The sequence below is a fragment of the Crinia signifera genome, chromosome 2, assembly GCF_055691185.1.
Source record: "Crinia signifera chromosome 2, ASM5569118v1, whole genome shotgun sequence".
NCBI classification, from domain to species: domain Eukaryota; kingdom Metazoa; phylum Chordata; class Amphibia; order Anura; family Myobatrachidae; genus Crinia; species Crinia signifera.
In genome coordinates, this window is record NC_139218.1 from 101702055 (window position 1) to 101728888 (window position 26834).

Below are 26834 nucleotides of genomic sequence, written 5' to 3' on the forward strand. Positions count from 1 at the left end.
CACAATGCTCTGCTTTGACCCAAGATAAAATGTCCATATGACTTTTGTCAGACCACTGTCCTATTTCATAAACAAATGTGTCCTCATACATTTAGCCTTAATATGCCACACACGGCTAGATACCGGTGAACCGCCAGGTGCCATTATACTCTGCTAGCATCGTGTCTCTTTATTTTTTGGCCTGAAATGTGCCTAAAGCTCAATACACAGCTATAGATTTATCTGTCCAATCTATCTGGTGGGAACGAAAACCTGGAAATGTATGGGAACAAATGACATTAAATAATTTGCTCCTAAACATTGGAAACCAGGCAATGGATGGTCATACAAATCGGTTATAAATCGGTTATATTTTAATAAGAAATTTATCCAATCAATTGTTTGACTGTTTTCCAGCATTTGGGAGCCAATATTGATTCTAATTTGCTCATATACATTTCCAGATTTTTGGTTTTGTCAGACAGATTAGACAGATAATTCTGTAGGTGTGTACCCAGCTTCAGTTGTAAAGCGATGCATCTAGGAAAGCGCCAAGAGCCTCCTAGATGCTTGGCGTTCTGACCAAAACATAAAGATGCGCAAAGCTAGTAGAGTCTCATAGGGTCTGGTGGGCCATGAGAAGCAATTTGTTGCAACATGTTTTCATCTTTATCTCCAAATGACTTTTTAACTTACTAGTTTTCAGATATGTTTCTGGCCAGACAGTACTTTTAACTTGCTTGGGTCTCGATTTACAGCCGTAAAGTGAGGTGTCCTCTTTCAGTCATGATTCTAATAGTAGTTTCCCTTCTCTCTAAACAGAGGTGTATTATTAACAACACTCATCGCCTTGTGGAGCTATGTGTGGCCAAGCTTTCCCAGGATTGGTTTCCTCTTCTTGAACTTCTTGCTATGGCCTTAAATCCTCATTGTAAATTTCATATTTACAATGGTACACGTCCATCAGAGACCGTTCCAGCTGGAGTGCAACTAGCAGAAGATGAGCTGTTTGCCCGTCCTCCAGACCCACGTTCCCCAAAAGTGAGTCTTCTCTGAACTTGTGCAGCAGTTATGTCTCGTGGTTATTTCATTTATATTAGTTACTGTGTCTGTTGTCTCCAGGAGATACCTGTTAAAAGGAGAAACATTTTAAATCTTTTATTTCCAAGTATATTAAAGAATATCATGCAACTTTTTTTTATTTTTAATGTGGCTTCCTTGTTACAGCTAGTCGGGCTGCATGGGATCCCTGGGAATGTGATTTGCCCATTTCTGTCAAAACCTATGATCCAATGATACTTTTTTGCTGACTACCCATTTTATTAAGCTGCAGTAATATTAGTGGCAAGGGGTGCTCTTTTTCTAGCATAGTCTGGATTTATAACTGTTCCACCATTAAGGTAATTGAACAGTGGAATGAAAAAAAAATATATACAATAATTATAAGCCCTTCAAAATGACAGCGTCTGCATTGTACTTTCACTTTGCGCCATCACATTTTTTTAGCCCACAAACTCTGCCCCAGTCCATAATATAATCCTATTTTCACAGCTCTCTCCAAATCCAGCAAGTCTTAAATCCTAACAGAATGTGAAAGCAGTTTCTGCAGGGACACTGATATGACCTCTTTTAACACACAAAGGGGGGGGGGGGGGGTATTCAATGTTTCGCCGCTATTTCCGACTGGGGAAATAGCGGCGGCTCCCTATTCAATGCTGTCTTTAGCGACAGCATTGAAGCTGGATCACGGCAGAACGGGCCCGTTCTGCCGATAACGGCCATGGATTGTTGTGAGCCCGGCCGCAGATCGACAATCCACAGCCGTTTTCGCGACCACGCCCCCTTTGTGCCGATTAGCAGGCGGGACATTGAATCCCACCTGTCGTTCAGCGGTCAGGCTGTGACCGCAAACGGGCCAGGATCACGGCTGTCGGCAGGGATCGACAGCCGTGATCCTAGATTGAATACCCCCCAAAAGGAGTAATTCGGTTTGGACTAGTAAAATGATTTTTTTTTTTTTTTGTATAAACCATCAGATTATTCAAGACCTATACACTAGGCAGATATCAAGAACTTTTGTTGTTTTAAGTACTTAAGCCCCTTATACAAAAAATCAAATGCGGCCTGTGTTGAGTTCAGCACTCAGCAGACTTGTGGGGGAATATATACACAGACTAGATAGAAAAGATATTTCTAGAAACCAGCGCTAGGAGGATGTGCAGCTAGGGTATTAAATGAAAATGGTGTTTTGTCATGCACCATAGGAAATACTGTGTAAAAAAAAGAATTCATTCAGAACCCCATAAGCGCTACCCTCTAATAACTATATATATATATATATATATATATATATAATATATATATATATATATATATATATATATATATATATACACACACACATTGGAGAAGGAACCGCACTCAGTCCATTTAAAGAAGACACAGGGTGGTGCTCCGCTTTAGAGGATTATCCATCCCAGTAATAACATTTTAGAGAGAAGTAGGCACTCACCAGCACTGAGATTGTGCAAAAGCAAATAAGTTTTTATTCGTCAAATCATCAGGACATCAAGGAAGTCGACGTTTCGGCCCTCAACAGGGGCCTTTGTCAAGACCAAACACACGGATACAGCACTTTGTCTGCTGCTGTATCCGTGTGTTTGGTCTTGACAAAGGCCCCTGTTGAGGGCCGAAACGTCGACTTCCTTGATGTCCTGATGATTTGAAAAACTTATTTGCTTTTGCACAATCTCAGTGCTGGTGAGTGCCTACTTCTCTCTAAAATGTTATATATATATATATATATATATATCTATCTCAACACTAAAAAATTCAATATGGAATGATATACATAACTTCAGAAATGAACAGTTGGCTGTTCTCCCATATAAATAGTCCTCTGGTTATCTGAAAAACAGTCCCAAAAAGACTCCAAATTTGGAGTGATTTTTGGAGATGATACAACAACAATTGGTGAAATATTTCTTTAAGAGTTGGCAAAATTATTTATTCAACAAGATGCACTCACAAACAGGCGGTATATAAAGCGCACTTTAGAAAATTCCCACGGCAATTACAGCTGGGCTCTTCATTCAATACTTTCATCACCACTTGGGATATGGTAGTATTCTGAAATAAGAAGTGACCTCCACGGCATCCAAATATCGTTTTTTTAATTAGGATGTCAAGGAGACCACAAAGTGGGAAGACAATTCTTGCAATACGTTCAACTGATAAACAGAATTTATTTAAAAAATGCACTCACATAGAACAGGATAATAAAAGCATAGAAAATGTCCCAAAGGCAATAACTGCTGGGCAACTCCTCAAAACCTGGCTTCTCACCAATGCTGGAGTAGAGGGAGATCACTGGAGACCAAGTGCCGGCTCGAGGGTCCAGATATCCAGGGAGGAGGATCGACAACCAGAAATGTCAAACGGGACCGTCACACACTTTACGCGTTTCATCCATGTACACATTGAGTTTTCATGTCAACATTTTACATGTGTTAGTTTTGTCAATGTCTATTGACTGTCTGACTAGACATTTTCTGTCAGCCGCCTGGAACCCTTTTTTCGGCTAAAATTATATAATATTATATAGTAAATTATATACTTTATTTTCACCTTACCTGTAAAGCTAGTTGTGGGGAATAATAAGGCATGTCCTAAGAAATGGACCAAGGGCGATGTAGAGTCGATTTCACACAATTGAGTCCCACCTCCGTTTGAAATCCGTACAGTGTATTTATATAGAAAAGAAAGAATACAATGTATGAATTCTCTCTTAGTTATACTTGGGACACAGAGAAGGGTATATATCCCAAATGCGTACCTCACTCACGCAAGAAGTAGGGGTGTGGGTGTATAAAGGTTTCTTTACCACACACTCAGGGTCCACCACATGTGATTGAGCCGCACTCAGAATAACTGCGTACCAGTACTCACTGATGGAACAGATGTTAACCTCACATAAAGGTATCTTTTTATTTTGAGTGTCTATTTCAGAGTCGCTCCAAACCAGATTTTCCCTCAACACCGATGTTGATATGTAAAAACAGAGGAATGGGTCATATGTAGATTTATTTGTGAAAGAACCGTGTTTTTCCACTAACAAAGGGGTGGGATCTCTGATGCGTACCGTACTCACAGCAAAAAAATCTATACCAGATGTGTAGCGGTTTCTTTTAATCGGGCATCCAGGGTCACCACAAGTGTATAAAGTCACTTTCAAATTTGTAAGCATACCATACTCACAAGGACAATAATGGATATAAGTATATAAGGGTATCTTTTCATAGTCCTCATTAAAACTTCCCAGGCTTAAAACGATCTCTCATCTCAGCATGGTATTCAAAAGGAAAAGAACTCCTGTGTATGGGGCAATGGCCATTCACCCCAGACTGGTTACCGATATAAGACACACTCCAAGTCACCACAGCATACAGTAGATTCTCCTCTACTGAGATGAGAGATCGTTTTAAGCCTGGGAAGTTTTAATGAGGACTAGGAAAAGATACCCTTATATACTTATATCCATTATTGTCCTTGTGAGTATGGTATGCTTACAATTTGAAAGTGACTTTATACACTTGTGGTGACCCTGGATGCCTGATTCAAAGAAACCGCTACACATCTGGTATAGGTTTTTTTACTGTGAGTACGGTACGCATCAGAGATCCCACCCCTTTGTTAGTGGAAAAACACGGTTCTTTCACAAATAAATCTACATATGACCCATTCCTCTGTTTTACATATCAACATCGGTGTTGAGGGAAAATCTGGTTTGGAGCGACTCTGAAATAGTCACTAAAAAAAAAAGATACCTTTATGAAAAAAAGATACCTTTATGTGAGGTTAACATCTATTCCATCAGTGAGTACTGGTACGCAGTTATTCTGAGTGCGGCTCAATCACATGTGGTGGACCCTGAGTGTGTGGTAAAGAAACCTTTATACACCCACACCCCTACTTCTTGCGTGAGTGAGGTACGCATTTGGGATATATACCCTTCTCTGTGTCCCAAGTATAACTAAGAGAGAATTCATACATTGTATTCTTTCTTTTCTATATAAATACACCGTACGGATTTCAAACGGAGGTGGGACTCAATTGTGTGAAATCGACTCTACATCGCCCTTGGTCCATTTGTTCCGAAACAACCAGCCAAACCAGGGATTGAGTGGTGATCCCGATCTTTCGGACCCGGCTGAAGTAGAGAATTTTTGCGCCTTGGGATTGACTTTTTCTGTATTTGTTTGTAGGCATGTCCTAACTCTATTGTAGAAAAATACATGCAACCCTCTTATGTCCGTAACTATACAGTACTGTAATCTCTTGTTCAATGTGATTTTTTATTTCTGCATCTGATCACTTGTCACTCTTCTTGGGTTTTTTTTTTTTTTCAATCCATTTATTTATAAGGGATTTTTTAGTTACCTAGGAGAATAATTGTCAGTGTTCCATGTACTGTACAGTGATTTTCTTCTACATGAAGATTCAATTTTGGTGTGACTATTCAGATCGCTTGTGTTATTGGGACCCAACCCAAGACTATATAGTACCAAGAAACAATGTTGTAATGTGTGAAAAGGTTTTGAAAATCTGGTTTATCTTTGCTAAATAGCAGCTGGTGCGAATTACAGCTCTCGGTAGATGTAGAAGATGGCTGCATACCACAGTAGTCAATACTGGCGCAATCTGTGGTGTTCTGCTTAAAATACTTCACAGCATACAAGTGGCGTAAGACCACATACGAGTAGTGCAGTTGCGCAAATGTTAATTTTAGTCAGGCCTTCATGATGGAGGCTTCCATATTTGTGGGAGAGGTAACACCTTCCTCCTATCTTCTGGTAGGAACAGCAAACATTTTAGAAAAACCTATACGCCCAAAGAGTGACTGTTCTTTATTTATAGTTGCGTTTATAATTTGATTTTTAAATTTAATCAGTTTCTCTAGACGTTTCTTGGAGAAGGCTACAGTGATCCTGCATTTAAGCAATCTATGTGTGTATCAATTGACAAGCCTGTTACTGTCCAAAAAAAAAAAAAATTGGTATAGGCTTATATTCAGACGTACTTCATAGAAGATAATGGAAGTATGTCGGTTTGCAAGAACTAACTTAATTGAATAATGTGTTTGCTCTTTCATTTGCAGGGTTGGTTAGTAGACCTTATAAACAAATTTGGAGCATTAAATGGGTTTCAGATCCTGCATGATCGATTTATGAATGGCTCTGCATTGAATGTTCAAATCATTGCTGCTCTCATAAAGTAAGTTGCAAATAATTATATTTGTTTGATATTTAAAATTGTGCCATGTAATTAAAGACGAGGCTTATTCTACTTTACCACTGAACAAAACACGAATATACTAAGGGGGACATTTTTATTCTTTGATTTTATACTGGATTAGGCATTTAGTAGGGGGGGAGTAAGCCGTGTACACACGGCAGCGATGTTTGCTAATATTGCCAGTGATGGGAGTGTGCCCCAGCGATAAATAACCGGGTGCGTGCTCCCGTTTTCTGCCCCGTTCTAATTGCTGGCCGCAGTGCGACCAGCTGATTACCTCTGGTCGCCGATGGAAAGGGGGCATTGAACGATATATCGCTCGGTGATATATCGCCCCGTGTGTACGCACTTTTAGAGGGAGAGGGTCCGTATACTTACCGAGCCCTTGTTGGGATTCTGACCATCGAGTTACAGCGGTTGCTCTTCTAACCGACGCATCCAGACCAGAGATCCGTATGTATTCCAGTACATTGGCTTTCATTTTCACTTTGTCATATTCATGATTTCATATACAGTGCTAGATGGGAGCCTGCTTTGGCTCCAAAGATGTTTTAACGTAAGATATTAATTTTGTTTTTTAAATCCACACTAATGTAGCTTTTTCTTTTTGAATCTGAACTGTCAGATGGCATATAAAATGGAATGGGTTACCTCAAAATCTGCAGACAATATAGATATAGAAAAGTTTTTTTAATTTAAAAATGTAGGCATGTGTCATGTGATGTGATAAAACACCATACTTGCTAATTTTGAAGTTTGTTCTAATGAACAATCCCAGAGAGGACACGGTTTGCCACTGCCAGTGGTGGTGATTAATGTCCACAGGAAAGGGGTGCGGATAAATTCTGCAAATTCACATAAAGCCATTCCATTACTTTGAATGAAAGCTGCAAATCCCCATTATAATCTCCTTATCCTGCCCTCTTCACCAGGAAGCAGGCGGTATGTGGGAGTTCCAGACACACTTTTGTAGCTGCCTCAAAAATGTTTTATTTGAGGTTGTATTAATGTTTTATTTTTATTTTTTTTCCCTTTTAGGCCATTTGGACAATGCTATGATTTTTTAACTCTCCACACAGTCAAGAAGTATTTTCTTCCAATTATAGAAATGGTTCCTCAGTTTCTAGAAAATCTAACTGACGAGGAGTTGAAAAAAGAAGCAAAGAATGAAGCCAAAAATGATGCTCTGTCCATGATAATAAAATCCCTTAAAAACTTAGCTTCCCGAGTTCCTGGGCAAGAGGAAACTGTCAAAAATTTAGAGATTTTTAGACTTAAAATGATACTTAGGTATGTATTTGTTTATATATTCATACTCTAATCTGGCTATAAAAGCCTCATGCTTAAAGATTTTTGACTTGATCAGTATAAGGGATCTGCTTTTTTAGTGTTCATTCTATCACTCGCCATCTTAAAAAACCCATGCAGTTCCTCTTCCCTGCCTGGGGTGTCGCTGTCTGCTTTAGTGCTTCTAGCACAGTGTGGTCTGTATATCAGCACTGATATGCAAACCAGACCTGTGCTACAAACACCACAGCAGACAGCGACACTCCAGGCAGTGAAGAGGACTGCATGGGTGTTCAAAGATGGAGGGTGCTAGAATGAGCACTAGTCACTACTGTTGCATATTGGAGCCAGGTCTCACACTGGCTCCAATACACAACAGCAGATCCCATATACTGCTCTGTTCTTCACTCAAACTTGGACCCTGTTTTCTGTACCCTCACTCATTCATTCACTGTTCCATTGTAGCACATGGATAAGCCGTAGAAACAGAACATGGAAAAGCAAGTTTTTATTTTCTTGTTTTCTCCTCCTGGTGATCTCTCTCCCCTGATACATCATATACATTTGACTTATCCTATAATCTTAGGAACCTAATGGATCCCTCATTGCCATTGTGCTACCCTTGTACAGAATCTTAAAGATGTATGAAGATTTCTTATGTGGTACCCCAATTGTAATTACTTGCTATCTATAGATTTTCACCATCTCTGTTTTTCCTTGTCCGGAAAAAACCTTAAATCCATTTTTTTATTAATATTTTTAGACCTAAATGTATATTATTTGCTTAATAAAATACAGCCACTGTATAGCAATGATTAACAGGTTTAATACAATCCCTTATTGAGAACAACACACTGGCTGGAACACTTTGTATATGTTTTTGCATGATCGTGCTGTTTAATTGTTTTTATAACCTATATTATTCCTTGAGTTTTTGTACTATTACTCCTATAATATGTTATGTCAACTGAGACTGTTTGTCAAAAACATGTCCTTTCAATGTGTAACCATAAAATGTATATCTTTTAAATAAAGACTTTTTTGTTAAATAAGAGTGACCCAACAGAGTGTCACTACTTTTTCTTTCTCTCTCTCTGTAAAAATGGAGAACATACAGTAGAAAAAAGTACTCCTGTTCGTTTTTTATTATTCTACCCAGTGGTCTCTTACACTCTTATTTTGTCATGAAAAGTTGCTTTTCTGAAGAAACTAATTCTGCTTTAAAATGATTATTTTCTAGGTTGTTACAAATTTCTTCATTTAATGGAAAAATGAATGCACTTAATGAAGTGAACAAAGTTATATCAAGTGTATCGTACTATACACACAGACATGGCAATCCAGAGGAGGAGGAGTGGCTGACTGCAGAACGTATGGCAGTAAGTAACGACAGACAGAAATGAAATATCATTTTCTGGTTTTTATATTCCATCGTATTGACTATTGCTCTGAGCAGTGCAACATTCATGGCTGACATGCCAGAGCACATGATTGTTTTCACTGTATTGATTCAGCCTGTGATTCTTCCTGAACCCTGATCCGCAGCTGCTCCCTCACATCTTCACTGCTCTAGTTAGCCATTCTTAAAGAGCAAAGTGTAGAAAATAGCTATACTCTGGTAATAATATAGTGGTCTCTGAATACAGTGTGCTCCGTACCGGAAATGCACATGTGCTCAGGCTGGTATCATGGCAACAGAACCAGCAAATCAACATCCTTTTTCACAAACCCAGGTCGAATATCCCGGGTATTTAGCTTTAACTACACAATGACCTGGGTTGAACCCTTCTTTTAACGCTGGTTCAAATCCTGGGTTGGTTGAACCCGGGTTATACCCCTTTCACATCGCAAATGCCAAGTTGCATCAGGTATTTGGACACGGGTCCATCCCTGGAGCGACCCGGCATTTGCGAGCTGAAGCACCTCTCAGCGACCTAGCAATAAGCCAGATCACTGATGTTACATGGGGTGGAGCTTCATCGGGGGGAAGGGGAGGAGGCAGCGCTTGGAGCATAAGCTGCCTCCACCCTATAGTGTAAATGAGACCCTTGTCGCTCCACCCCCGGTTACCCGTTTACACTGCCCAGCAACCTGAGTCCGATTCGGGTAAAACCCTTAATAATGCTGGGTTGGTGGACCTGGGTATTTTTCTAATCTTATTATTTGTTCATACAGATGGAGCGCCTCCCAGCCAGCTTAAGGAATCGCCAAATTCCCTGAGCTGGCAAAGAGGCGCTCCATCGGATGGGGCTGCGTAAGAGTCTCACGCTCACACGCATCCCTGTCACATGGTGGCGTGGAGCGTATATTCCCTGCCCATCTCCGCTTCAGGGAGACTGGCAGGGTTAGTGGGGGAGTGCAGGCAGCTATGGTGGAGGACGGGTGTGCTTTTCTGGTGGCTGAGAAACAGTTGTCAGATGGCAATTCTATCACCAGGAGCAGCTAAAATGAGAGCTGCTCCATCTGTATATGTTTTTGTAGTTGCAAACAACTTGATTGTTAAACAGCTGTTCTGAAAGCGGATAGTCTCAAGTCTGGAAAAATCAATGTGGCTAACTTAAATGTTTGCTTAACATTTTGTTATGTATTTTTTTTTAATGACTTTGAGATTAAGAACGTCTTGTTTTTTTTTCTTTGTGTTCATGCAATATCATTTTAGGAATGGATCCAACAGAACAATATCCTATCAATTGTTTTACGTGATAGCCTTCATCAACCGCAGTATGTGGAAAAATTAGAAAAAATTCTTAGGTTTGTTATCAAAGAAAAAGCCCTAACGCTGCAGGATCTAGACAACATTTGGGCAGCACAGGTGATTCACTGGTTTTCTTCCCCTTTTTTTTTTTTCTGATATTTTTTAGGAATTCTAGAGTTAGGTTCCTGCTTGCTTCTCGATCAAGTGGCAGTCGTATTTATTCTAACTTACTGTGTTTTCCGCACTTTTTCTCCCCAAAAAAGTGGGGGAAAAGTGTGTGCGTCTTATGGAGCGAATACTGAAAAACCCTGCAAATAAACTCCTGGATGCTGGTGCTGCAGCAGAGCGCCCCCCCCCCCCCACTGGTACTTGTCAGCAGCATCCGGGGAGCGGGGTTCATGCAGTGTGCTATGGGTCCGTTCGGCAGATGGGATATCATCGGCTGGGTCCCTGCAGCAGATGGGAACTGGTAGCGCTACTAGTTCCCATCTGCCGCAGGAACCCTGCTGATCATATCACATTCGCCAGTGGCGTAACTATGCAGGGGATGCAATTGCTATGGGGGCCCGAGGTCCTAGCTGGGAAAAGTTTTTTTTTTTTTTTTTTTTTTTTTTTTATCTATTGCCGCGGGCAGTGGCACTACCGCCCTATGCTCCCCCTTCAGCTGCACAGATATGTCCCAAACTCCCACCCACTGGGGTCCTATGCCTCCCCGTCAGTGCGCCCATATGTTACATTGTTTCCTGACCGGTTGTGCCGTTTGTCCTGTGGTCCCCCGTCAGCGGCACCACCAATGTCCCATGCTTTCTTGGCCAGTGGCGCCACCACAGACCCATGCTTCAACTTCTGCCGCCGGCAAGCGGAAGACACAGCAGCTCTGCACTGAGACCTGCCACCCTTGATTCAGGCTGACCTGCCGACCAATGCTGGTGGGCTGAACAGGTATGAACCCATACACTGCCTAGTTGGAGGCACACGTCGGGGGCCTTAGGTCAGATGCTAACTTGGTTCCCCTCTCCGGCCACTGATAACCCTTGTGAGGAGGAGTGGACATGAGGGCAAATGACAATGTGCACACAGGAAGAAGTCTCTCCCCATAGGTGCTGGCTTCTATGTTTGTGGCTGCTGGAGGTAGATTACATATTTTAGCTGCACCCACCGCAGCCTGCTCCTATTGGGAGAGAAATCTCCCTACAATATGTCTCCTCCCCCCCACATACCAGTGGGTGCAGGTTGCAGCAATTGCTGAGGCCACCAGTGCAGAATATTTTTTCCCCATATTTTTCGCTCTATAAGAAGCACCTAATTCCTCCTCTAAAACTAGGTGTGTCTTAAAGAGTGAAAAATACGGTATCCGTTTTGGTTGTGAAATCATTTTCTGAAGGCTTCTAGCAAATGAATCCCCAAAAAAACATTTATTTAAAAGGCACTTTTAAATTTTATTTTTTAACTTCAATAAATGAAAACCTATATATTGAACTTTGGTATCAAAAGAAACACTTGTGTTTGCTCCCCTTAAAGTAATTCTAAATTGTAGTTGTGTACAATAATAAAATATTTCATTTCATAAAACAGATTATTTCTATACATAAAGGGGGCCTACTGACCAATAATCCCTTGTAGCAAGTTATGTAATTTATATGATTATCTTTGCACATATTAAGTATGCATTGTGTTGCTTTTCCTTTGCAGGCAGGAAAACATGAAGCCATTGTAAAAAATGTCCATGATTTACTTGCAAAACTAGCATGGGATTTTTCCCCAGAACAACTTGACCATCTATTTGATTGCTTTAAGGTATATGCTTTTATATAAAAGCTTCAATCATATTTATTATGTTTTAATATTTGTTTTGATTTTTAAGTAGGTTGGAACTGTTTATGATTCGTCTAGCAATCTTTGGGCTGTATTCAATGCAGTCAGCGATGGGGTTAAACGTCGAGGATCACCGAAAACAGGCGACCCTCTCTTAAAACTGACCTCCGTGCCTGTCACTCCCCGTATTCAATGTTCTGGGGGAGGACAGCGAGGATTCCCCCAAACTGTGAGGTTCGCGGCTAATGCAGGCAGCCCGCTGCATTTAGCCACGAGCCTCACTGTTTTGGTGGCCGCACACGCCGTTTCCACGTCACTGTAAAAACCTAGCAAGGTGGAAACGGTGTGTGCAGTAGGGTCAGTTAAATACTGACTGTGTGAGCCGTTACAGCTCACAAAAACCATTGAATACTGCCCATTGTATTCCTAAATGAAAAATTGGTTAGCTTTATTCATCAAATTTATCATGATTGTGATTTAAAAAAATATTTCACGGCTTATTTTACTATTGTATTTGTGTGCTCATTGTCTGTAAATATTTTTGCAGCTGACGCATTTAAAAAAATGCTATTGATTAGGCTGTACCAGTCTCTGCCTTCAAATATTAGTAAAAATAACTCCAAAAGAGACTTTGCAAATATTTATTTTACACTCTCCCCAATTAATTTTTTTTTATAGTACATATATTTAGCTAACTTTCAGTTCTGTCAACTTTTTTTTTATTTTTTAGGCCAGTTGGACAAACGCAAGTAAAAAACAACGGGAAAAGCTGCTGGAGTTGATACGGCGACTAGCAGAAGATGACAAAGATGGCGTAATGGCTCATAAAGTTTTGAACCTTTTGTGGAATTTAGCTCACAGTGATGATGTACCGGTTGATATAATGGACCAAGCCTTGAGTGCCCACATTAAAATTTTGGATTATAGCTGCTCGCAGGTTAGTAAAGTAGGTTCATTTTTATATTTTGGGTGTTTTTCCTGGGTTGGGTTTAACAGTACTAATGGCATTTTACATTTTTTGTCTAGGTTGCTAAATAAATAAGGCTTTACCATAGGAACTATGTATCTTTTGTATTGTATTCATCACCATGTCTTTAATGTGGCAATTATTGTATCTATAATATTTGCTGACAAGTAGAACTTGATTGCAGGAAAGATTTTTTTTTTTTTTCCCTCGAAAAATATTCTTCTCTCATTTCCTTGTTTTAGGATCGAGACACGCAGAAAATTCAGTGGATAGATCGCTTTATAGAAGAACTGCGTACAAATGACAAGTGGGTCATTCCAGCATTGAAGCAAATTAGAGAAATCTGTAGTTTGTTTGGTGAAGCACCACAAAATTTAAGGTAGGATTCCAAATTAAACTTTTAAGCAAGATGCATAAATTTGTTATGAAGCCAAAAATTTAGTTCTAGGTTTTTGACATTAACGTGTTTAGGTTTTATAATTGGCTTTAGGGACTTAACTTGGATTGCTTGGAGGAATGTATCAAGCCTCAAAGAGTGGAGAAGTTGCCTATAGCAACCAATTTAAAAAAATGTTTTTCAGAAGCTGATTGGTGCGATGGGCAATTTGTTCCCATCTTCATTCTTTAAATGATTTGTGCATAGCCAACTATTTGTGCTGTCTGTCATGTCTCCTGCATGAAAAATTTAAATTCTGATTTATATGAATTCTGCAATGTTATATATATATTATATTATATTTTATTTTATTGTTCTGCTCTATTGTTAGTAGACTAACAGCTCAATCTTATAAGCATGAAGGGTGCGAGGTGCCATTCCATTGTGTTTAAACGCTGGCAATGACACACCTATTAAGATTCTCTCGAACCCTTCACTCGGCCGAATTCACTTAAAATTGCTCGCAACCCAATGGAGGTGCAAGCGCTTTTAGGCTATATCCGTCCACCAGTATGGGCATCCATGCCATGATTCACGTTTTCGCAAATCATGCGCACCTAATAGAATCGACGCATCAGATGTATTTATCGTTGTAAAGTGTAGCAATGGCTACAGAAGAAGAGCTTCTGGAAAATGACTCGATGGGCCTGATTAATAGGTGTATGTAAACTAACGTTTCTCCGGTTGTGTCAGATCTGTGCAGATGCCTTTCTGAAGCATTGCTTGTAGTGCCCCACATTCTGTAGCATGAAGAAGTACACGTTGCTGGCAGCATCGGCAAGAGTCCCAGAAAACGGGCATCCATTGGGTGTGCTGGAGTCAATGGCTGAATCCTTGGATGCAGCTTAACTGGCCCTAATAGCTTAAATTTCCCAGTATGTTAATAACCTATGGATTTCTGAAGCTGAAAATGCTGCCTGTGGCATTGGCATATTATGGCACAAGGGCTGTGTATTCTGTGTCCATCTTTGAATCCAGCTCTATATTTGCTCTTGATAAAATAATTTAGTGGTGCACAATTGCTTTATTTTTATTTAGTTCTGCATCAAGTTAGTGTGGTGGTTCTCAAGGCACTGTGGTGCTTATTAAGTTCCCTATTACCAAGCTTGGTTATCTTTAAAACCTGGAATGTTAGGGTGCCCTGAGTTTGGGAATCTTTGTTAAAAAGTGGTTTACTAACATAAAATTCCTGATTTTGTTTTCTTAAATACCTTTTTGTAATGTGAGCTGCAGTCACAGTTTTTTTTTAGTTTACATAATATCTGTTCTTTCTCATTTTAGTCAGACACAGCGCAGCCCTCATGTTTTCTACCGCCATGATTTAATTAACCAACTCCAGCATAATCATGCCCTTGTCACTTTAGTGGCTGAAAATCTTTCTTCCTACATGGACAGCATGCGGCAATACTCCAAAGGTAACCTAAATATTGTATTGGAGTCCTTACGCTTCCTTTTACCATCATATTTAAAGTAAAACCTACTTATTTTAAATTATTTCATTATTATATTAACTATTGATGTATAAACTCTGTCTGTTCTATGCGATTTGGGCCTAATTTTCTTCAGATTAAGGGGTATCGAGCTGTAGAACTGGTTCAAATCGCAAATGTATGACATTTGGTTAGATCCAATGTGTGGGCGGAGTCTTGGGGCAGACGGTCTGCAGCACAGCCCGGGTGCTAAGCACCAGTAATGTATAACATCCAATATGGTGTGGCGAGAATGGAAAAATCAAGTTCAAAAGATGAGAGAGCGCTCTCTCAGCCAATCAGCAGCCGCCCAGTCTTTTGAATTGGATATTTCAATTCAACAGCACTCCGCCTGCCGCTCTCCGGGCTTACAGGTGATAAATTGCATGCAAGTTATAACATGTAAAAAAATTGCCACATGAAGTGCCAAATCTTAGGGAGCTCTGGGGATATCGGGCCGACTTGTCCTTAGTTAGTACAAATCAGCCTAATGTGTGGACACCTTAATATTGTGATCTATATTCACAGCCTTTGTTAGTCCATTATTTCATATATATATTGAAATCTTAACATATATATTTTTTTTATTGTTTAGAGAACCCAGGAGTGGATTGTGTGTTCTGTGTGGCATTGTTATAGACTTGTTGCTTATGTCTATTTGTATATATATTTTTCAACTACCTGGGGAGAATGAATCAAGTGATGGGAAATTGTGGACAATATTCAGTTATTTTGCGGATTGCTCCTAGAAGTGTTGGGTTTAGCTGCGTAAAACTGCTAAAACCAAATAAAGTTCTGGGCGTGATGTGAAAAGTGCAGGTTGGCAGCATTCCCACCTTTATGGCAGAAAAACTTAATTGCTCCCTGTTGGCTCTCGTTGCACAATTGAATTGCCCCTCTGAGTTCATTAGGCCTGCCTCCAAAGTGTGATTAGTATTATATTAACTTCTTCTGTTCGAATTAGTACTTCGGGTATTGTCTACATGAAAATGTAATTTAATTTTCCTAGCTGTCATTTTAGATCTTTACTATTGTATATAATATGCTTTTTGCCTCGCTTGGGTATAGTACAAGGTGATTTTAAACCCATTTTAGTTTTGACTTCTGAATTAGTTTTCTATGCTCTCTAAGCTTTTAGCATTACAATCTACTGTAATGCAAGCACGTGGTAGTTCATAAAAAAGCAGGTCATGCTAGAGTTGATCCTGATTTTTAATGCAGCTTTTATAGAATTATCCTCTGTAAATCACATTCAAATGTTAATGTTGCTTTATCCAGAGGCCAGGTAGCCTCAGTCTTTGTATATTAATTATTGTAATTGAAAAAAGTTGTTAATCTTTGATTGTAATGTTGAATACTGAATCCATAGGTTTAGAGAGACATACATGCATTCATTCATTGATAGTCTTGAAAGTAATACGCTTAAATCCGGGAAAAGCTGTTTATTGACCTTTCAGATACTAAGGGGGGTATTCAATGTCAATGTCCCGTTCTCGTTTTGCTCGCCTGGAGCTCGGCAGTCGGGATTCAATGTCCCGGCCGCCGAGCGCCAAGAAGGGGTCGTGGCCGCGAGTTGATGATGAAAATAGACGAGCTCCGGCCAGGAACTCGCCTATTTCCGGCTTTTCTCGGCAGAACGAGCCTGACAGCTTGTGCTGTCGGGCTCGTTCTGTGCAAAACCCCTGTTCAATGCTGTCGGGGAAGACAGCATTGAATAGGGCCCCACAGCCATCTCCCCCATCGGGAGATGGCTGCGGGAGCACGCCTAACATTGAATACCCCCCATAGGGTTAAGGGCCCCATACATCAGCAATCACAATTTATGGATTTCCAGATACAGGGATTTTTTGGCCCGATAAATGGATTTTACAATCTATCTGACTTTGCCCACACATTACAGATTTATTTCAGTGATCGGCAGATTTTTCCATCTAAAGATTGCATCTTCATATCTGGAAATTGCCCAATCGATTGTCATTTCAGCTGTTGATAATGTAAATGGATGAAGAAGACGAATTGGGAATGCCCACACATATAAAAAAGATCTGCAGATAATACCAGATTATTAAACCTGTTTAAAAACCTGATTAAGCAATCGATTGGCGATTTTGATTGGGATTGCCAAAAGAGGGAGCCCACACATCTAAAATTAATTGTGGCAATCCTCTCCATATCTGAAAATTGTCACAATTAATTGCTGATGTATGGGGCCCTTTAATCATCTTCAAAGTATGACTCTTGAGCATCAATACACTGTTGCCAGGGTGTCTGCCAAAGTTGGTACACCTCTTGGCAGGCATTAATCGGTACGTCCTTGAGTGCTCTTATCATGTCCGCTTCCACTTTGTTTTTAGACCATAGACAGTGACTTTTCAGGCTGCGTTTGATCCAGGGGAATATAAGTCAGCCGGGGCCAGATCCGGACAGTAGGGCGGTTGAGGCAGCATTATCACGTTGTACCTGGCTACTCCAGGTACACTCCCTAAACTGCAACAATGTGTGACTTGCACCTTGGACAAGGATTCTTTCCCAAAGCCTTTTGAAGCATGGCAAGGGTCTTGCTACCCACTTTCCCAAGTTTAGCACAACTTGATTGCACATCGACCGAGGTAAATAAAAAGGACACTTTATTTACAGCTCAATCCATACACTGTAAAGGCTCACAGACAACTGCCACCAACAGGAATGTGTAGCTGAGACACACCCCTCCACCCATCCTGATCTACATCTCCGCCATGCGCCTGTTCTGCGTGGGGTAGAAAAAAAAACAATAAAAGGTCATTACTTTCTGGACCAAAACAGTCTCTGTGTATAGGACTCATATGAATGCATTTGTTTACCTTTAATTAAAGCAGTGGTGATTTATAGTAATTGAAATTTTTTTTTTTTTTCCAGAACATGGGGAGTATGATCCACAGACTGTAAGGCCTGGAAGTCGTTACAGTCATGTACAGGAAGTCCAGGAACGGCTAAATTTTCTGAGGTAATTTTTGTTTTTTCTCAACTACAGTGTTGTGTAAAAAAATAAATGTAATCAGGTGTGGAAAAAATGTAAGTATGCTTTAAAAAATAGGTATTAATTTATCAATTAAAAAAAATGCAAAGTGAATGAACAGAAGAGACATCGGAATCAAATCCATGATTGGTGTGACTACCCTTTGCCTTCAAAACAGCATGCATACGCTTGCATATGGTTTTTGCAAGCAGGTTGTTCCAAAAGTCTTGGAGAACTAACCACAGAACTTCTGTGGATGCAGACCTGCTCAGATCATTCAGTCTCTTCATGGTAATCCCAGACTTGATGTTGAGAGCAGGGCTGTCTTCGGACCAGATCATCACTTCCAGGACTGCTTGTTCATCTTTTACACTGAGGATCATTCTAAATGACATTGGATGTGTATTTAAGGTTGTGCTGCAGAATTCATTTGGAGCCAGTCATGTATCATGGATAAGTACTTTGTATTTCTCATCATTTGGGTAACCATTAATCCTGACCAAATCCTGATCTCTATTTGCTGAAAAAGCAGTCTGAAACTTGCAATCAACCTAAATTATTCTTCACTGTTGCCTGCAGACAGTCATTATTGTACCGCTCTCCAGCCCTTCGGCGAACAGACTGCTTTTAGTTACAGAAATATATTTATATACATAATATACATTTTGGGGGTATTCAATCCTGGATCACGTAAACGGCCGTGGACTGATCTGCGGCCTGGATCGCGACAATCCACGGCCGTTATCGACAGAAGTCTGACTCTTTCTGCCGTGATACTGGTTTCTTACTGGTTTCTCTTTAGCAGTGCCATCAACTCGCAACAAACATTTTTCCTATTTCGAAGGGAAGTAAGCATAATGACTTTCAGAGTTTATATGTTCCTCAGCCAGTTTTCAGCCCTCCTACAAGCTGTTCCTCTTTCAGTTAATTTATGTTTCTACCTACATGTAAAAATTATGATTATCACACGTTTCTGATCAATCGTACATCTGACTGCAATCTTACGAATTTCCTCACTTTTGTGTAAGTTTACCTAGAATAATTTTTGCTCCTTTGAAGACAAATGGTGGTCACTCCAAATATTGACTTGATTTACATTTTGCTTCATTTACCTTAAATTTTGTTAATATATATAAAATTAACACTTTTTTTTCTGTTTTTAAAGTATTCTTACTTTTTCTTCACACCTGCCTAAAACGCTGCACAAAAATAGTTCTGCAGCATTTCTGCTGAAATGCACGTATATGCTAATGTGCTAACTAAATATTTCTGTTTTAATAATTGATATTCCTCCTTTAAGTTGCTTTGTGTTCTTTTCATCTCCTTTTTATAATACATTTTAATTCATAAGGGTACATCCATTAGCAGCGCTACTTGACCTCTGTTAGTGTTTACTTCCTGTTGAGGTATATCTGCAATGTGCACCTATTTTTGATCATGTTTCGGATTAGTTTCACTTTGCATTACATGCCTTTTTGTAGCATTGTAATGTTGTGCGTTGCCAAGAAGTGCAGAGCGTTAGATTTCAGTTTTGTCGAATAAATAAATAATGTGATTTAACTTATTTATTTGGGATTTTATTTCTTTGTAATGCAGGTTTTTATTGAAGGATGGTCAGCTCTGGCTGTGTGCCCCTCAAGCAAAACAGATTTGGAAATGTTTAGCAGAGAACGCAGCCTACCTTTGCGATCGTGAAGCCTGTTTCAAGTGGTACTCTAAGCTGATGGGCGATGAACCAGACCTAGATCCAGACATTAATAAGGACTTCTTTGAGAACAATGTGCTGCAGCTGGATCCCTCCCTCTTAACAGAAAATGGCATGAAATGTTTTGAACGATTTTTCAAAGCTGTGAACTGTCGAGAAGGAAAGCTTGTAGCCAAGCGGCGGGCTTACATGATGGATGACTTGGAGCTGATAGGGCTTGATTACCTTTGGAGGGTGAGTGTACCCATTTGTCAAATTGAAGATTAGCATTTTAATTCCAAGTAGTTGTACAACAAACAAGGAGCATATTCATGCTAAACTGGGGCTTACATTTAAGAACATAAACAAGGACAGTAATAAGTCATGGAAGAGTACTTGACTGTATATATACAACTAGGAACTTCTACAACATTATCACTTAGCATAATGCAAAATGACACCAGATGGTTCTAGTTAGATCCAGTGCATTGCCTCTCCTCTGCTAGACCAGTTAGCACAAGGTAATGTTTATCCATTAGTTTCATAAAGAGATGAGCTGAAATGTACCAAACCGTTCATCTTTAGCTTTAACACCGTTAACAAATATTGATTGCAATGATGTAATTCAATTAAACATTTCTAAATGTTGCAAAGGGTATTTCCTATGATTGAATGCTAACTTACATTATGTAAGGAGTAACTTTGTTCAGCACTGGTTATAAAGTGTGGTATGTATGGGTACTTAGTATGTACCATAGACATTAGTGCATTTTCTAAGGAATGTCGCAGGAGACTTTTAGTGAGATTGATTCTAGTAAAGGTTGAGTGGTGATCTAGAGATCTGTAGATCAAGAAGTGTATGTGTGTGTGTGATTAATAGAGATAAATATATTCCAATAAAATACCTTTTTATTGTGCTAAAATATCATTGGTCTAAATATATATATATACTGAATGATTATACCTATAAAATTGGAAGCTGAATCCCTATAAGATCCCTTGCCCACAAAGACTAGATAAAGAAATGAAACTTGAATGGTAAGGGGAGCGCCTTTTAAATGTTTACTGTTTGATCAGTACCTATTTGGTGAACTCGTCTTACTTGACGACCTATTTTTCACATATATACCCAAGAGATGATATAACATCAGCCGTTATCAAAAAAACTTGTTTTCTTAATAACACATTAAAAATAAATACATCCAAAATTAATAAAGTTTATTTATCTGTAGGGGGTGAACCTTGTTGGAGTTGACTCTGCACGTATATTCTCAAAATCACTTAACGTGTTTAGTTACTTAGGACTTCTTCAGGGGTGTCTCCAATAAGTATATTGTTTAGAAGAACACTATTTAAAACAGCACAGATTAGGATCATAAACTAAAATCAACCATATGTATAGAGGTACAAACATCTTTATGTGTGAGTATACATTGAAATTTACACTACTTTTAAGTACATCAATATTGTTCTCAGTTTGGCTGGGGAATTAATGACACCCCGCTTTCCAGGTTCTTATGTGCAGGTCAGTCATCATTCAGGAAACCAGTGGTTAGAAATGAGAAAACATTGGCAACCTGCCCCCATACACCCACCCACCACAATAATCAGATCAAGAAGGCTTAAAAATACAGGAAAAGGGACATAGAGGAGTACAGAAAAGGGAAAAACAGAAGTAGACAAGAATAAATTGTAGAAATGAAAGAACAAAGGTAAAGAATATAAAGAGGCTCACAAGTGCATGCACTTGAGGCCAGACTTCTGATGTACAGTAATTGTAATCTTAACCCCTATAAGATTTATCCAGCATAAGAAGGCCCAGCCTGTCAGGCCAGCCCCATTGTCAAAAACATCACAAATTAGACCGCCTCCACATTATATATAAAGACAAAAGAAAATAAAAATATAATAAGATAAACAAATGGCAAGTGGAAAAGCTGAATATAGCCATAACCATAAAGAGCCTAAATTGTTAGGAATGCAAAGAAAAATCCTCAAATAACCAAATGAAATACAGGACTCTGAAAAACTGGTTGTTACAAGATGCACAATAAGGAGGCATTTGAAGAAAAATGGGCTGCATGGTCGAGTCGCCAGAAGAAATCCATTACTACGCAAATGCCACAAAGCATCCCGCTTACAATACTCCAAATACCACAAAGACAAGCCTCAAAACTTCTGGAACAAAGTCATTTGGGGTGATGAGACCAAAATTATTTTTTTTGGCCACAACCATAGACATTACATTTGGAGAGGAGTCAACAAGGCCTATGATGAAAGGTACACCATTCCTACTTTGAAACACGGAGGGGGATCGCTGATGTTTTGGGGATGTGTGCGCTACAAAGGCACTGGAAACTTGGTCAAAATTGATGGCAAGATGAATACAGCATGTTATCAGAAAATACTGGAGGAAAATTTGCACTCATCAGCCAAGAAGCTGTGCATGGGACGTACTTGGATGTTCCAACATGACAATGATCCAAAACACAAGGCCAAGTCGACCTGTCATTGGTTATTGCAGAATAAAGTGAAGGTTCTGGAGTGGCCAACTCATTCTCCTGACCTCAATATCATTGAACCACTCTGGGAAGATCTCAAACATGCAGTTCATGCAAGACAGCCCAAGAATTTACAGGAACTGGTGGCTTTTTGCAAAGAATGGGCAGCTTTACATCCTGGGAAAAAAAAGAGCCTCATCCACAACTACCACAAAAGACTTCAAGCTGTCATTGATGTTAAAGGGGGCAATCCATGGTATTAAGAACGGCTGCCGGACGGGGTACCGACAGTCGGGATCCCGACAGTCATTAACCTGATGTCGGGATCCCGACTGTTAAAACACTGACAGCCGGGTTCCCGACGGCCGTTGGCTATTTTCCCTCGTGGGGGTCCACGACCCCCATAGAGGGAGAATAGAATAGGTGGCGAGCGTAGCTCGCCACCGTGCCCGCAGCGTGGCGAGCGCAGCGAGCCCGCAAGGGGCTTTGTTGCGCTGGCCACGCTGTCTGAGACCAGGCAGTCGGGATCCCGACTTCGGAATAATGACCGTCGGTGAATCATACCACACCCATTAAGAACTGGGGTATGTCAACTTTTGATCAGGGTCATTTGGGTAGTTTCTGTTGTCATTTATGATTTAAAGAGTAAACACAGTTGTTTGACAATAAATGGCTTCACCCAACCACAAACCAGGAGTGAAAGAAACGTTTGTGAGTTATCATTCATAATCTCTGACAAGTGGCCAGAAAATCAAAAATTCTGCTAGGGTATGCAAACTTATGAGCACAACTGTATAGGTAACCTAGAAAGTACCTGCCCAAATTACCGATCTCAGAGTCCACAAATAGGTGAGTTTCCACTTTATCGAGGTAATTGAAGTAGCGGAAAAGCATGATTTGAGGTTGCGTTCTAGTAGAAGTATGGGTTGGGCTAACTCTATGAACCCTCTCGATAACCATGTACTGGAAAACTGTATCACGTAATGAGAACAAAACTGAAAGGTCAATGGTTCACCTCTGACAAGGAAGTGCAGGACACCATGGAAAACTGGATCCGCCGGCAACCCAGGAGTTTCTGCACTAAAGCCATCCACTCCCTTTGTACATGCTGGGATCACGGCATCAATGTCAATGGCAATTATGTGTAGTTGTAATGTTACACATGAACTGTAATTAAATATTCTTTAATTAAAATATTCTTTACATACAACCGTAGTCTCCTTTTCCATTGGGCACACCTTATTCTTCCAATTTAGCCAACAGTGTTGGTTTAATATCATGAAATGGAGACATCAAAGATAAATTTACTAAATAAAGCTTTCATAGATTAGCCTCCCTAAAGTGTGTGAATGTTTTTATCTTGCATTTTGTTATTTTCAAGACTTGAAAATTGTTTCTGAATACATTTTATGCTCAACGTGTGTACACACTAGTGCAGGGGTTCCCAATCTTTTTTGAATCACGGCACCCTAGAGCATCAATTTTTTTCACGGCACCCCTAGGCCAAAAATAAATGTATTAGATTGGGTTTATATGTGATTCTTTGGGTCAGGTATGTGGTAAAGGACAGGATTTGCTTCTGTTTGTACACATTTTATTATTGGCAGCCACCAGCATTGCTTTTGCTCATAAATAATTAACCATTGATAATTTGAGTTGGTCCTGGACTACCAACCCAGGGCACCCCTGCATGGGTCCCGAGGCACCCCAGGGAGCCACGGCACACAGTTTGGGAACCACTGCACTAGTGTGTTCAATGTTGGCTGCAACGGGGTCCCAGCATCAGCAAGTGCCTACACACCTGCTGATGGAGCATACTGTTAACGAGGGCCATGATGCATGCACAGATGACTGAACAGGTCGTTAATGACACGTGGGAGTGTGTTTCGGTCATTGGCAGGTGCGTACTCACTGAGCGATTTTTAAAATGAGCGATATCACTCAGAATGGCTAAAATGAGCGATGTCTGTCACTTATCGCCCAGTGTGTATGGGGCGTTACTGTTTACGCACTATACAGAAGCTCAGGACGGCAACTGAAAAATTAAGTAAACTACAGTATACAGTTTTGTAACACATGTTTACATGTGATCTATTTTAATTCTTTTTATGTTTTTTGATGTGGTCCTGTTATTTCAGGGTTTGCCAACCTCTGTCCGCAAGGCACACTAACAGTCGAGGTTTTAAGGATATCCATGTCTGAGTGCAAGTGCTTACATCAAAATAACAAAGGGTCCAACTAATTCACCTGTTCTACAGTATAGCTAAACTTAATACTTGGACTGTTTGTATGCATTAAGGACCGAGATTGGGAACCACTGAGTTGAATGCATACAATTCTGATTTCCAAATAAGAGCTATTTTCTTATGAGTTTTTTTTTTTTTATGTCTTATTGTAGGTTGTAATTCAGGGTAGTGATGACATTGCAAGCAGAGCAATAGATCTTCTCAAGGAAATCTACACCAACCTTGGTCCAAGGTTACAAGTAAATCAGGTAAACTTGCAAATTGTACATTCCTGGTGATTCAAAACAAGCTTTCCTCTATTGGCACAATTTTTTAAATCTAAAAAAAAGTTATGCATATGTATGTCAATTCTCATTGATATTTACAACCAACATGTATTTTTTAATTTTCGAATAGGATTCACTGCAGACGGGACATTGAATCCCGTCTGCAAATTCTCGGTCGAGCAGACCAAGAGCGGGACTGGGTCACGGCTGTCGGGCCAGCTCGACAGCCATGCACCAACATTGAACTGTAAGATGTACAAGTGGGGAAAAGTACATAGCTAATCCTCTTTTACAAATCTTTCAAGCAGTGGAGTTCTGTGACATTAGTAAACCGGTACAGCGCTTCCTATTAGAGCGATACGGCGGCCGACTGGTTCACATCAGAGCAATGTAACCTTAGTTACACTGCAAGAGGCTGCATGCGGTATAATTTGATTGACGATGTAGCAATGTTTTCTCCTTAGAATTATTCATGAGCCGGAGGCCACAGCCAAGGGTACTGCTGTAGATATGGCTTGTTTTGGCTTGTACAGAATAGTGGCTTAGACTTAATAGTGATCACTGCATCATGGAGGAGAAAAAAGCCTTTTGAATAAGTCCTAGCATCCAATCAGTCAAGTCTAGTTTAGAATGGATAGCCAAATAATTGATCTTCCTTATGACCAGTTCTGCTAGTATTACCTATTGCCTTTATAACCTTTTTGTTTTGTATGCTAAATTACTGTAGACTTAGTAGTAAACTTGATCTTGTCCAGACATTCACTGAGAAAGGTGGTGAAAATTTAAGAAAACATAATTTAAGAAAGTATGACATGTCTCTCCATGCGGTATATGTTTCAATTATGAATTCAGTTTGCTTTACTGGCGGCAAAGCAGAACACCTGTAAAATTCTAACTTTTTTTTTTTACACATTGTTGAAATTTTAAAATGCAGTTCTTTAAATGTTCTTTCTTGACCTATTTATTTAAGTTCTTCATGTATTTATTAATGTGCAAATAATGAGAACAAGCCCTGAAATGTTGCGGAAATGAGAAGTTTGAACAGAAATTTACATTTTTGTTTTTGCATTTCATTTAATTTTACTTTTTTTTCTCTAGGTGGAGATACACGAGGACTTCATTCAATCTTGCTTTGATCGTTTGAAAGCCTCGTATGACACATTATGTGTGTTAGATGGTGACAAAGACAGTATTAATTGTGCAAGGCAAGAAGCAATAAGAATGGTCAGGGTTTTGACTGTCCTCAAAGAATATATAAACGAATGTGACAGTGACTACCATGAAGAGAGGACAATTCTTCCAATGTCCAGGTTAGTTTTGCTGCAGAGTAACTCTGAACTGAAGTTTTGCAGAGGCTTTTCTTTGTTATACTCATTATGGTTATTGGGGGCAGCGCGATACTACTTTCTAATCTTTACAAACAATATATATTGAGGTACTCCAATATGTGCTTAGATGGCAACCAAATCATATATATGTAATGTATATCTATTAGGACTAATGTACAAACATCTAATTTAGGGTACACAGCAGTGCTGACTCGTAGGGGAGGCTTGGACAGGAGCAAGGCACTAAACAAACTCTACCCCACTTCTCTCCATATCTCCTTTTTTCTTTAGTGCTTAGAGTAAGGCAGGGGAATTAGTTTAGATTAGTTGGTTTTATATATAATATCCGTGAGAGGTTTGGAGGGTGTCCTACTGAGAAAAGCGGGTCAGTCACCAAAACCTCTCAGGCAGGTTTTTTTTAAAGGTAGGTTAATGTCAGCTGAGAAGAACGAGCAGCACCACTTGCAGCAAACCCTGTAACCTGGTAAGCAATTGCATTTGCCAGAAACTTCCCTCACAGGAAGGTTTAGGATGCAAACCTACGAACCCCCCCATTTTCTTTCCCCTGCAGCTTTGGTTGTAGCTAGCTTTGCCACCTTTCTCCTTTAGCATATTTTCCCTACTGAGGAGTGTTCCAATGGCTGTGCTGCTACTTTATATAGAACTACTTGACTGGTTTGATTACCTAACTTTATCATCCATTTGTTTTTGTTTTTTTCTCTACCGTCCAATGGGATACTGGGCTTCACTACTATGGGGATTGAGACCTCCGCAGGAGAGACAGGCACATAAAAGAACTTTCAGTGTGGGTGCACTGGCTCCTCCCCTCAATCTCCCTCCACTAGTCAGTTTTGAAAAATGTGCCTCAGGAG

At 39.9% G+C, this 26834-nt stretch overlaps 1 protein-coding gene across 5 annotated transcripts in view; it reads left to right on the forward strand.

Annotated features, from left to right (window-relative positions):
• Positions 1 to 26834, forward strand: part of USP9X (ubiquitin specific peptidase 9 X-linked) — a 136800-nt gene that overhangs the window by 49501 nt on the left and 60465 nt on the right. For 3 of the 5 annotated variants that reach the window (XM_083172633.1, XM_083172637.1, XM_083172634.1), the window contains exons 6-18: positions 802 to 1020; positions 6137 to 6252; positions 7312 to 7563; positions 8801 to 8939; positions 10220 to 10372; positions 11948 to 12052; positions 12801 to 13016; positions 13280 to 13416; positions 14755 to 14888; positions 17838 to 17925; positions 19534 to 19876; positions 24521 to 24616; positions 25733 to 25944. In XM_083172633.1, the coding sequence (XP_083028759.1) occupies positions 802 to 1020; positions 6137 to 6252; positions 7312 to 7563; positions 8801 to 8939; positions 10220 to 10372; positions 11948 to 12052; positions 12801 to 13016; positions 13280 to 13416; positions 14755 to 14888; positions 17838 to 17925; positions 19534 to 19876; positions 24521 to 24616; positions 25733 to 25944 (2210 nt within the window). The remainder of the gene's footprint in view (positions 1 to 801; positions 1021 to 6136; positions 6253 to 7311; positions 7564 to 8800; positions 8940 to 10219; positions 10373 to 11947; positions 12053 to 12800; positions 13017 to 13279; positions 13417 to 14754; positions 14889 to 17837; positions 17926 to 19533; positions 19877 to 24520; positions 24617 to 25732; positions 25945 to 26834) is intronic. The other 2 variants (XM_083172635.1, XM_083172638.1) reach the window with 1 other exon arrangement.